The following is a 13,515-nucleotide window of genomic DNA, read 5'->3' as shown; positions in this document are numbered from 1 at the left end:
AGAGTTTGACTCTTTCACTTCTTTTTATGGTAAGATTTCACAATATAATACAGGCTGGTCACCTAAGTTTTTTAAAAAAAGGATACCTCATTATAATAGTAATAATAATATTCTAGTGAAAAATGTGAACAAACTATTACAATAGTTAGATTAAAATTAAAAATAATAAAAGCTTTTAATAAAAAAAAAATCCTTAATTAAAAAACTAAATTGTTGGCTTTCTTTTTCCGTATCTTTTCCCTCCTTTGTCATAATTAAACTCATTGTCATATTTTTATCTCGTATCATATAAGCAAGATGAAATTGGTGATTCAAAATAAATAAATAAAATCATTAACGACTATGAAAAATAATGAGAATTAAAACAGTGATTTCTGGCAAAGTAAATACATCAAAACTAAAAGGGTCGAATTCAACAAAACTGCAACCGTCAATGCTTGTGATGTTAAAGTCTTTGTATTTCTCCCGCCAAATTATATAATCGTTTGCTTTCATTAATAAAACTGACCACTGAGAGAAATCTTATTATATTTATTTGAAGTCACGTATTTTAGGAAGATTTTTACACGTCATATTTTCATGTAATAACCTTTTTAAACAATCCATTTAATTTAAAAAATAATTATTAAAACATGACATTATTGCAGATATAATATATGGGCAAGATATTCCCACCATTGCAGATGTTTGCGTGCAGTCTCGCATTTCGCTGAAACATGGATTAAACAATGTATGACAACTATTCAAAGAATAAAATTTTTCCATAATTATTTTATAAAATATTTATTTATTGACGTTTGGAAACATAAAGTATTCAAGCTCGTCACGTTGATTAAAAAAAAATATTGTGAAAAACACGTTCATTTGACAATCTTCCGTGGTCGTGGTCACTTTTCACCAAAAACCTTAAACACAGAAGCAACAGTGTTGTTTGCATGTATTACTTTCGTGGTCGTGGTTCTGAAAATTTTCTGTCTGTAGTTTTAGCTCAAAGGTGAGGTTGAAATTAGCTACATTTGGCTCTACTAAAATTGTTGACTAATCATCAATTGAAAACTGTCATAAAATCAACTACAATTTCATCAGTTGATTTAATATTCAGAGTATTTAACGCAATCGTACACAATAATCTCTGGAGATTATTTTGGTTAAATAAAGTGTGTCTAATAAAAAAATAGAACTCAACAAGAAAACATAATTGTCAATGAGGTTGGTAATAACAATGAAAAGTCTTCCTGCAGCCTAGCTTGTCAGAGATTGGAGAGAGGTGGTTTCAAGGGGTTCTTCCTACACCCCATTGTTGAGTGATTCTCCCTGCACCTCACTGTCTTTGGTCTGCATTCCCAATTTTATTTTTTTACCCTTTATTTAACAAAAAATCAAAACTTAATTAATTATTTCCTAACTGCACTTCGAAGTGCCTTCTCTAGTGGTCGCACTTCGAAATGCGTTTTAAATATTTATGTTGTTTCCTAACCGCACTTCGAAGTGCGTTTCCTAGTGGTCGCAATATTTATGTGCACGTTTTTATGGTACGAATTCCAAAAAAATTACATATATAATAATTAAATTATTACAAATAAATCCAAAATAATATTTAACATTACATATAATAATTATTATTTAATTCAATAAACAATTTAATAATTATTTCAATTTCATAAAAAATTAAAAAACTTAAATAAAATTAAATACATAATAAATAATATATTACGAAAATAATAATATGTTGAAAAATAACAAATTCAACAAAATTTAACAAACAAATAAAATAATTCAAAATATATTAAAACAAAAAATTTTATTTAACAACTAACATAAAAAATTAAATTTATTATACTAACCTAATAAAAATAAAACCTAATAAAATAAATATATACTAACCTAATAAAAAAATAAAAAAACTAAACCCTAAAAATCTAACGCACTTCAAAGTGTGGTTTGTCTCAGCCGCAGATAGAAATGCGGTGAGATCTCCGTGCTTTACGCATTTCGAACTGCGGTGGGTGGGTTTGTGCTTTCCGCAGATCGAACTGCGGTTTGTTTTTGCCTTCGAAATGCGGTTTCTCTGTGCACCTGACCGCACTTCCAACTGCGAACGTCTGTGACCGCAACTCCAACGGCGTTTAAGTTCTCCGGCGACGAACACGAACCAACCTCCGGCGCACGAAGCGAACACCCAACCAAGCACATGCATAGAACAGCAAACAAAGCAGATGGAAGGTTTTGCAAATGGAAGGTACTAGACGCTAGAAAAACCTCACTGTGAAAAACAGACGAACGCAAGCACGAAGGACGAACGCTTGGCACGACACGAACGTAGCTTGGCACGACACGAACGTAGCTTGGCACAGGGAACCCGGAGAAAAAATGGCAGAATACGGGGGAGAGAAAAATGGCAGAATGAGGGATTGAAAAAGAGGGAGAACTGATTTGGAAAGGGGTGTAGGGTTTGAGTTTGAGATGCGGCAGGCAGTTAACTTTTTAAAAGATTCAAAATATTCTCGTTAAGTGTACGAAAGACGAAGGGTATCATTAGAATTAAAATATGTTTTGGAGGTGCAGGACGAAGGCGGTGAGGTGCAGGGAGAATCACTCCCCATTGTTTTCTTCTGCATCCCAACTTTTGAGGCATTCTCATTTTGCTCTTACAAAATATATATATTAAATAAATAATTATTATCATAATGAGGTGTATGAAATTTTGCACACAAACTTAAGTACTTCATTGGATTACAAAGTTCAATTAACAAACACAAAAATTCATATAATTAGATTTTAAAATCCAATAAAAAAAATTAAAATTCAATAAACAATAGGATTTTAAAATTTAGTGAACAAACAAAAATTGACACTCTAGTTATATTTATTTGATTTCAAAATTAAGTGTTAATTTATTTTTACTTGATTTCAAAATCTAACTTGTGGCATTAAATTTCGAAATTCAATTAAATATAATTTTTTTATTATCATATTTCAAAATCAAATGTTAATTTCTTTTTATGTAAATTTCCATGTTATTAATCAGAAACCGATAAAGTCATGAACAAAACTAATAATGGTTCCAAATTTCATACATCTCATATCATACATTTAATAATAATTTATTTATTTAATATATATTTTGTAGGGGTAAAATGAGAAATGCTCTAAAAGTTGGGGAGCAGTAAGAAAACAACGGAGTGCAGGAAGAAAACCCTGGTTTCGAATCGAAACTTCATTATCAGCCCGTATATTCATTTACATGCCTGAATACATGATGTACGAATGCAGTTCTCCCTCTGGATTCAAATTGAGTTCTCAAAGCTTTATTTAATATTGCTATTTCAAAATAATTGTCTATTTAATATAGGAATGATATTTAACACATGATCAAGAATATCACATGGACCTAATAACCATTTTTAATAAGTGTTAAATTAGTTTATTTTGCTTAAATAAAAAGTATTATACACGAGATAAAATTATCATAGGAAACATAGATACTATGATGCAGACAACCAATTCTTGCATCAACTGTCTTTAAAGATAATTAAAAAGTATAAAATTATTCATGTGACTTTGCCTTCTATCAAGATCTGGGATGTCCAGGCTCACAGGTCATCCTGGACCGTGTCCTCCATGCCTAATTTAGTATATCCCTGTTCTCATGAAGCCCCTGAGTGGCTGATAGGGACAGAAATTAACCCCAGACAGAAGGTGGACTTAAATGCTTGTATTATGAGATACAGCTCATATGAAAATGAAATCAGCAATGATTCAATGACAGGTCATACAATGTAAGGACTGCATTCCAAATAATCAAGAAAAACAATACAAATCATAAAAACACGGGTTTACAGAAAACTGAAAATCACCAGGCATCTTTTGGGGACCATTTTTCAGGTGTTTGTACAGCAAACAAGTGTTGGAGCCAACAGAAAATCTGTTTTCTTACTTGATCTTAAACTTTCATGACATTCTTTTATAAAATTTGATACAATACGAAAGTAATCAATCAGCAGCTGCTAATAAAATTTAAAAGTACACTTTCAATTCTAACTAACTTCTCAGGATCATGAAAGCGTTAAACAAAATTTAACCGTTGTTTAGGTGCGAAGGAAATAAACAATCTGTGTTACAACAAAAATCGCTGCACTAATATTTGCATGGAGCAAACGTGATGTTGAACGTATTAAGAGGGTGTGAAATAACATACTGTATCAAGGCGTTAATGCCAAACCTTTAAGGGATGAATGACTCAATAGTCACTGCCCCATTTTCTTACAACATTCTCCTTTGCAGAAGTTTGCTGATAAGATTTCTTCTTTGAAAGTCCATCAAAATCAGCCTGATTGCTGGTAGAAGTATTTTTCAAGACTTTAGATGTTACGAAACTAAACCCATTTCTCACTCCCCGAAGTGTATATAGCAATGGATTGAGAATGATAGCAAGGAACAAATCACCTTTTGCAACTAGGAGATACTGAAAAGCAGAGAAGGAAAAATAGAATTTTTATTGTAGGCTACGTTGGTACTTACAATAAAATATGAATTCTGGATATCAGAAAGTGAGTTAAGACAGGAATGAGGAAACTTCTTACCACTAGAACGAGAGCAAGTATAGTAAGACCAGCTTGTTTCGCTTCTTGCCAAAAATTATCATCATTAGACCAGCCAAACCGTCCACCCCACCCAAACCAACCACCTCCACCGGAATCACCCCCACCTCCCAGCTCTTCTCTTCTTTTAATTTCCTTATCCCACTTGTCAAATTCATTTTTCTTACCACTTAATGCACCTTCTAATGCTTTTCTAGCCTGTTCCTGCAATCCAAATTCTCTTTCAGTTTTGTATTTCCCCTCATACCAGTTTTGTGAGGCATAAAGGACTAAACATAGTTCATTATCACAAGATTCAAAATAGATTTTACTCATTAACTATTTCCATGGATAGTCAACCATGACGTCAAAATTTTATTATTATATCAATATAAACTGATAGTGAGAATATAATTTTTTCTACAAACAAGAGTATGATTCAATTTTTATACTTTTCATGAAAATTGTACCTGCACAACATGACGAGGCCAGCAGAATAATTAGACTAAATAACAAACAAACCGATTTTTGTTAACTAAGGCATCTTCCAAATGTTATCCAAAAGGAAAAGGAATTGAAAAACAGAATTCCATTATTGGACCACCTTGACATCTAATAGTGATAAGACAAGTAATAGAAACTAACTCGCATAAGCTCAAGTCAATTAGCAGTGACTTCATGCATCATTCTGTTATAGTTTAGCTTCCATTGTATTTTATAAATACATGCAAATCATTCTTATATCATCATCTTTTATTCTTTCAATTCTCCGAGTTAGTTCTAAGGAACTCCTCTCTTGTTCTGAGATTTATGAACTTTGACCTCAACACCTGATGATCATTTGCAACCCCAGCCAAACTCTGATAATTATCAAATCTTTGGCTTGACAATGCAGATATCAAAATGCTTGAAGGAAAGGACCTCAAGATGGATTTAAGCTTTCAAAACCTTGGCACACTCAGACCACAAAAACACATCGTTGTCGGGTTCAATGCTCAATTATTGTTCAATACTCAAATTGATGCTGGGAAAAATAACATAAACCAATGAAATCACCCAGAATAATTGACGTGGTTTGACACCTCTTCTTGCCTATATCCATGAAACCATCTTAAAACTATTTTGCTATATAAATATGATTACAAAATTTGTAATTCACCCTGAACTGTGTATCACTCGACTAACTGACCAAACTATTTTGCTATATAAATATAATTAATTACAAAATGTTGCTAAACCAACAGCCGACGTCAGCAATTTATTAATAATGGGTATGTTCAGCAAACCACCCATAAAAAATGAGAGACACCACATTTTGAAGCTTTACCAAATTACCAGACCAGATGGAGCTTGCTGAACAGAATAAGGAATAACACCTACGACACAAAAGAGATCATAGTTTGATTCTTCAAAATCAACTTTGTTAGGATTGGCTGATAATAGGCTCTACAAATGGGAGATGAGATGAGCAATAGAAGAGAACTGGTTTCGTCAAATGCTAATTTTCAATGCTTTGCAATCACTGAAAGTGGTCGCACAAAAACAGTGCCATTGTTTGAGAAGATGATGCTGTATTCGGAGACACAACAAAGCCAGCTGAGACTGACTCTTGTGTTACCTGGATTGCCCATCAGTTTTAAAGTTGTTTATGCTGGCGAGTGGATGTTGGACACCATTAACATGCTGCTTCTTGTCTGTAGCTTGTTTACAGATAAAGATAAGAGAACAAAGACTGGGTTTAGATGGTTGCAGATCACTTCTCTGGTTTCACATTTGACTGGTTGAAGTAATGACTTACATGGTGGCCTTTTCTCGTGGCTTACTGAGAATTGCAAATAAAAAACACAGAAGGCTTTCGAGAAGAAAATAATTCAGGTGACTTGTATCTAAGTCATACAAGATAAAATAATAGGGTAACAATTAGAGTGAGAATTATTGGAAGACTAAACTATATTTGGCATGGTAGAGGGAAAATGATGAAGGAAAGAAAAAATTTAAAATTAAATTAAAGTAAATATGAAAAGCATATATATTTTTTCTTAACAACAAAAACAGAAGAAATGTATCACTATCCTTGCTTTATTTCCTCCCATAAAAACATAATAGAACAGGGATGGGTTTACTTCGGAGTCCACTCTAAAGTTCTTACATGTTTAATAGAGTATGGAATGTACTTACTCGGGACATACAAAAGATTATTCATTCAATTGCCTTTCAGTTCCCCTACTTTTTCAATTTCGCGAATTTCACCACTTCATGTTTAATTTTGGCAAATTTGATCCCCCTCTACCTTATTCTGTAATTTGTATCCATATTTAACAGCCAATATTAAACATAAATGCTAGCGTAGCATTGCAGTAGAGTGTCACTCGTGGATGTGTTGATGAGGCAGTGTATTAGAGTGTCATACCAACATCATTGTTAAATATTAGATCAAGTTATCGAATAAACAAGAATTGAACAATTAAAATAGAGGGGGCATCAAATTCAAGGAAAAAAATAGTTAACAAATTTCGTGAATTGAGAAAAGGAGTGCAATTAAGTCAAGGATTATCCCTAAATGTATTTTTTGTGAGGATGATATAAAGATATTAATGATAAAGATTAACTATAAATCCGAGCCTTGGAGACAAACATTGAAATCAAAGGTTTTTTGCAAACAGAATACATACATTGCAATTAGTAAGAAACAAAAAGAAAATGACTAATAGGTAAAATTGAAGAAGATGTTATGTCAAAAAGGTTTCTATATCTAAGTACGGAGGATGAATATTACAAAACAATGAGGAAACTAATGAAAATGTCATACATCATGGGATACAAGCTAGAATGGATAAAGGTAGTAAGCGTTATTTGTGACTGTAAATTATCTAACAAGTTGAAAAGGAAGTTTTAACATATTACTATAAAATCAACTATACTCTATACTTGTGAACGTAGGACGTTAAAGAAATAACGGGACAGAAAAGTGTGACAATAGAAATAAGTATATTACGATAACCAAATGACCATTCAAAAAGGGACAGAAAATGAAATGACTGAAATAAATAGAATGAATTGTGCACTGCACAGCATATGATACATTATCAGAAAGATAATTCAGCAAGTGTTGTCAAAACTCATTCCCAAACGCATGGATAAGGCAAAACAAACGGTAAAAGGGTTGAAATTGAAATGCAGAGATGCAGGAAAGGAATAAGAAATCGGCGAGAAAGAGAAATTGAGAGAAAAACCTGTTTTCTGTTATCGGAGAAAAGGCACAGGAATCTGCCTCTGCACTTGAGGTTGTGCTGCAAAGAAGACCAGCTTTGGCTGATGGAATCATGCTTTGTGAAATGGGAATGAGAACGGCATGAGTGTTTCCTCGTACCTAAGCTTTGGGGGGCTCCTAGGTTTAGAATATCTGCCATGCTCTCCTCTTTCAAGCCTAACCCTTCTCTTTTCTTCTCTTCTTTTTTTCTCACTGTCACTACACTATCCAATCACTTGTATTCCATTTTATTAACCCCAATTATCATCTGTTACCATAAGGGTTCGTTCATGATGTCACGTCGTCCTTTCTCTCTGAGTAAATAAATTAACGAGCTATATATTTTAAATTCGAATATAAAATTGGAATTTAGTTAAAAAAAAACTATAATTTTAAACTTTAAAAATAAAATAAAGATAATTTTTTAATTTGTTAAATTCTTTTATATTTTAAACTGTATTTTAGACTTATATATAATCTGAAACGTATAAAACGACATAAGCATTTTGAGTTTGAAATACTATATAATATATAAAACATGATACGTCGCAAACCGCTAAAAATTACATTACAATAGCTATACCTATTTATTTTCTAAATTTGAGGACGAATTTCTATCAAAAATTATAATATAAGTAAATTTGAATTTTACCCTTGATGTTTAATGAATTAATTTTGGTCGTCTTCTCTTAATTCAATCTCATGTCCAATGTTTATATTTAATGATACGTCTGTTATTACACGTGTTTCTGAGCATGGTTCCAGTTGTTATTCAAAAAGTTTATTATAAAATTTCTAAAGAAATTAAACAATTTTTTAACGATTTTTATTAGTAAATAGTTAAGCATTTTATAATAAAAGAGTATTAAATAGATATATAACATTTTTACAATTAAAGTTGTATTCCTAATTTTAACTTTTCCCCATTTAATAAATAAGTTGAGTTAACAATTATAATGCAAATTTTAAAAAATTTAATAACTATAAATATATTATAACTAATATACAATAAGAATTTAAACATATAATATGTAAATACAATAAATATTTCAATTTGATTTTTCAATTTTTATATCAAATATTGAATTTGGTACTCTTTATATTTTTTTATTAAAATTAACTAATTTTTAGTCATTTAGATTTTAAGCACTCATATATATATATATATATATATATATATATATATATATATATATATAATGTAATTGAAATAATAATATAAATTTATATATTTTGTTTTCACATTTTCATATGTTTTTGTGCATCCACTAAAATTGTTGCATGTGAATATAAGATTATTTATAAATTCCTTCGTCACTATGGTACATTTTCACAAATCAATTCTTGCGAATAGACTCTTAAAGATAAAATTAGGACAAAGTTTAAGTCTTCAATTAAATTTTGTTGCAAAAACAGCAACAACACTCATCCTAATATTACTCTTTCTCAATCACACTTAACTGTAAAGTTCTATTAATGCTGATATGATCGCACATACAAAGTATTACACCCTCAATATATATATATATATATATATATATATATATATGGGTCCTGGGCATAAGTTTCAATGCTTAGGGAGACACTAAGTCTAGGGACGTGAGGTAGATGGTTTAGGTCTGACGAAACTGTACTAACAGATAAAGTCGTGTAAGCAGTACTTTTGGACTTGTTGCAAAAAAATAGTGACAAAAAGGAATTTAAAAGTAAACAAAAATTGTAAAAAAATGTACACTCATATTAGTATTACTCTCATCCAAACACGCTTAACAGTAAAACTATGATGAAATACAATATATTAGTGCTTATATGATCGTACCTACCAAGTATTATACAATCAATGTATATATGAATATCGCAATGAAATTAAGTTTAATGTTTAAGATGACATGATTCATATACTTAACATAGATGGTCTGTATTCAAATAAACTATAATAAAAATAAGTTGAAATCGTGTAAACAATATTTTCATACTTGATTAAAAAACAATAAAAAAATATCTTAAGAAAAAGAGATGCAAGACAATTACTTAACAAATATGATATTAAAAGATAAACTATATTAAAAGCAATATTTTCATATTTGACTAAAAAACAATAAAAAAATATCTTAAAAAAAGAGATGCAAGACAATTACTTAACAAATATGATATTAAAAGATAAACTATATTAAAATATGTTAAAAAAATAAAATAAATTTTGATTTTTACATCCTTATATATTTCTATAATTATACAATCATGATATTTTACACATATATACACACAGGGACGAGTTAATTATTTTAAACAATTACACAATATATAATTCATTTTAATCACTTCTATGTTCCCATTAATCTCTTGAAGAAGATGATGCCCAAATCTTTCATCAATTTCTGTCACCACTTCATGTTTCAGTACACAGTAATAAATTATTAATGAAGGAGGAATACTAACTTTTATTCTTTATTTGACGATGGGTAAGACAAATAGCACACGTGTATTAAATTAGCAATGGTTTTTCGTTATCATCTTTATATATTTATATTTATTTTAAATATAAAAAATATTTATATATACAATAAAAAAAAAGGAATTATAAGTATATTGAAATGGTGACTAACTCTGTCCTGCTCATGACGCTGTGAGTTAAAAGATGTGGAACTCGACTCAAGAGACTTAAAAGGTTAATATACCACTCTAACTTATAAAATCCATGACAAATTAACTTACATAATAAACTTCGGTGGGATTGCACCTTCATAATTTGTCTTTTTCCACCGCTCGGTTTCACTTCATGTGTTTCTCTTTGCTCGTCTGTCTGGAGGTGTACTTGTTAAAGACGCTTCGATGTTAAAGTCAGTAATTGAACCATTCGGTAATTCAATATGACAATGATAATAATAAATACGCACTAAATGTCACTACTTACCTTTTATCTTTGACTTATATTTATAGTTTTTTTTATGTGGACCTAGGATTAGCGATATTTTAATCTCGGTCTAATCCCAGTCCAATACCCTTAAACACGATTTACCTTAATCTCCTTAAAATTAATCATTTACACTTGTGATGCCGTCTGTCCTTATCGGGCGTCCCTGTGGACTTTAATGGCCGTTCGACCATATGGTACAATAACCATGTTAACTTATCTAGAAATATTTTCTTATTGTGTTTTAAAGCATGCAAAACAAATCTTAAAAAAAATAGATGAAATCAAAGTTTCTAAAAATAAATATTTTTTTAATAATATGAAATTAGTTATTTTGATTTTAATTTAGTGAAAAAGTTAATTTTTTTGTCACTTTATAATCAAATTTTGATTTATTTTAATCGGTGTAAAACCTGTTAAAGGGTTTACATGTCAATAAAGGGTGAAACTATCCATTCTGTAAAATAGTGTTAGTATGCTATACCAAAAGGATTAAGTATGAAAAGTAAATGTTAGTGTATATCTATCAATGCTAAAATTAACTGTAAGGGAAAAAAGTATGATTTTAAAGTTTTGAGAATATGTGAACAAAACAAATATGTATATGCTAAGTTTTCTGAACTTATCATGGTAAAATTGTTATTTTTCTCTTTTAAGTATAGATATTAATAAAATAATTTATTCTAAATTGTCTGGGTGGACTATCAGTAAAAAATAACGATATCCGAATAGGTTAAAAAAATTAAAAGTTAGAAAATATAATATATATTTTTATTCTGTTTTATAGGAATAAAATAAGTAGGGTTTTTACCATCGGAAAATGATACTTAGACAACAAATTTTGACAACATTTCGACACAGCACACGTGTCAGCGTTTGAGCGGCCCACGTTTTGGTTGGAAAAAGCTGCTGCGTTCTGAGAAAGTCTGATGAAACCTGCTGACGTGGCGAGGACGGGCACGGGCACGGGCAGATTGGGGTGTGCGTTTCAAAAATTAAAATGACGTGGCAATGACAGAATTGGGGGCAGATTCAAATTTTAGGGTTGTTTCGAAAATTTGAGATTCAAATATTTTGAGAGAGAGAGAAAACGGAGAACATTTGATGGAGCACCTTCTTTCCTTCTTTCCTTCTTTCCTTCGAACCAGCCATCACAGCTCTCGCCGGATACGCGCCGCCCGTAGACGTTGCCGTTTTCGCTCCATCCAGTGCCGCCGGTGTCCGTCGTCTTCCACCCAGCCACGCAGTTCCGTTTGCGGGTCGCCGCAGCGCCAGTGTTGGCAGACGAACCGAAGACGGCATCGTCTTCCCTCCGGCCCAGCCAACCAAGTTTGCGTTTTGAGTATCGATTCCTCCCACCCGCTTCCTTCCCTGTGCCGGACCCTTGCGGTGGCCGCCGGACTGCCGTCGGAGTGTCGCCGGACCAAAAATAGTCCCACTTGGTCCCTTCCCTTCCCTTGATGATATTTTATGGACTTGCAAATCTCTTTTGCCAGTAAACCAACTTCCTTAGATTGTACTGATTCATTGGATGGTAGAAATACATAAATTTGTTGCAATATATGCTGTCTTTTTGGACGAATTTCTCATAAACTATGCTTAGAATATATGTTCATTAGATTTGATAGAGTATTGAGATCAAGTTCTTTAATTGCTTGAATAGACCCAAAACTATTTTTGTCGTTCTTGGATTTATTTTGTTAATTTGAGTTGACAAATCATGATACAATGATAATTTTGTTTCGGTTCTTACATGTTTTAATCACATCTATTGGTTTGAAATTCCACAGGAGACTATTGGATGACTGTTGATAATGGAATCATTAGGTAGGCAGACATAATTGGAGGGTTGGTGGAGTGGGAAACATTAGTGGAAGTTTGTTAAGTGGGAATCATTAGTGAAGTTAACTGTTTAAGCTGCTTTTACCGTTCGGCTTTATTGTGCTCATTTCTGATTTACTGCCTTAACCGATCGGCCTTGTTATAAGAACCGTGCAGTTAGGACGCTCGGTATTTAGCGTTCGCTCAAATGCATTTTCGGAGACCGCTCGGTCTCAATGTTATTACAGCTCGGTTTTTACTTCTGTGCAATTTATACTTCAACCTTTCGTTCTGTGCTTTGGACCGTTCGGTCTTTTATATCACCGTTCGGTTTTAACATTGGTTAGAACCGTTCGGTTTTCTGCTTTCAGCTTTTAATTTTCATAATTTTGTCAATTGTTTTTAACTTTCAACTTTTAATTAATTTAATTTTCCTTGCAAAACAATCCAAAAAAAAACCCCCCTTTTTTTCGTGTGTCATCTATGACTGAACCGCAATACTTCCTAGTCTATACTGCATTAATTCAAATCATCAATAACTCGTTAAATGGATTTAGAATCTTAAACAAAAGATGAACATTGGGGCACCTATTGCTGCACCAAATTCAATAAACTGGCCGTAAAAGGTTATCATATGACGCTACAAAGGCGTACATTAACATAATTACAATTTGCTTCTTAGGAGGACCACGAAAGTCACTATTGACTCGGTGTTCAAGAATCCATATAACAATTCCAATCACAAAAAAATGAGACAGTCGTAGCACACCACATCTGCTGTAAATGGTTGATAGGACGAGCGTCCTCTGCGCGCTGGACGAGCGTCCCCTCTGGGTGACAAGCTTCTGGACGAGCGGCCTCTGCGAGCTGGGCGAGCGATCTCCGCTCTCTGGACGAGCGTCCTCTGCGCGCTGGACGAGCCTTCTCTGAGCGCTGGCCGAGCGTCCTCT

At 32.2% G+C, this 13,515-nt stretch overlaps 1 protein-coding gene across 1 annotated transcript; it reads right to left on the bottom strand.

Moving 5' to 3' along the window:
- Positions 1-3,990: 3,990 nt before the first annotated feature.
- Positions 3,991-8,071, bottom strand: LOC124833708 (sulfate adenylyltransferase subunit). The gene is made up of 3 exons (XM_047308248.2): positions 7,814-8,071; positions 4,584-4,805; positions 3,991-4,465 (listed from the first exon to the last, which is right to left on the bottom strand). Exons 1-3 carry the CDS (start codon positions 7,988-7,990, stop codon positions 4,241-4,243), a joined length of 624 nt encoding a protein of 207 aa, XP_047164204.1. The 5' UTR covers positions 7,991-8,071; the 3' UTR covers positions 3,991-4,240.
- Positions 8,072-13,515: the final 5,444 nt, after the last annotated feature.

The sequence above is a fragment of the Vigna umbellata genome, chromosome 1 (assembly GCF_029865625.1).
Source record: "Vigna umbellata cultivar VRB3 chromosome 1, Vumbellata_1.0, whole genome shotgun sequence".
NCBI classification, from domain to species: Eukaryota; Viridiplantae; Streptophyta; class Magnoliopsida; order Fabales; family Fabaceae; genus Vigna; species Vigna umbellata.
Note: the sequence above shows the minus strand (reverse complement) of the source record. Positions and strands in the feature narration are given on the sequence as shown.

Excerpts from the sequence above, each read along its gene's own strand:
- LOC124833708 (XM_047308248.2), bottom strand. The coding sequence starts at position 7,990 with ATGGCAGATATTCTAAACCTAGGAGCCCCCCAAAGCTTAGGTACGAGG. Across the intron at positions 4,806-7,813 it reads TCTCCGATAACAGAAAACAG|GAACAGGCTAGAAAAGCATT; the intron begins GTTTTTCTCTCA and ends TTTGGATTGCAG. Across the intron at positions 4,466-4,583 it reads TACTTGCTCTCGTTCTAGTG|TATCTCCTAGTTGCAAAAGG; the intron begins GTAAGAAGTTTC and ends TCTGCTTTTCAG.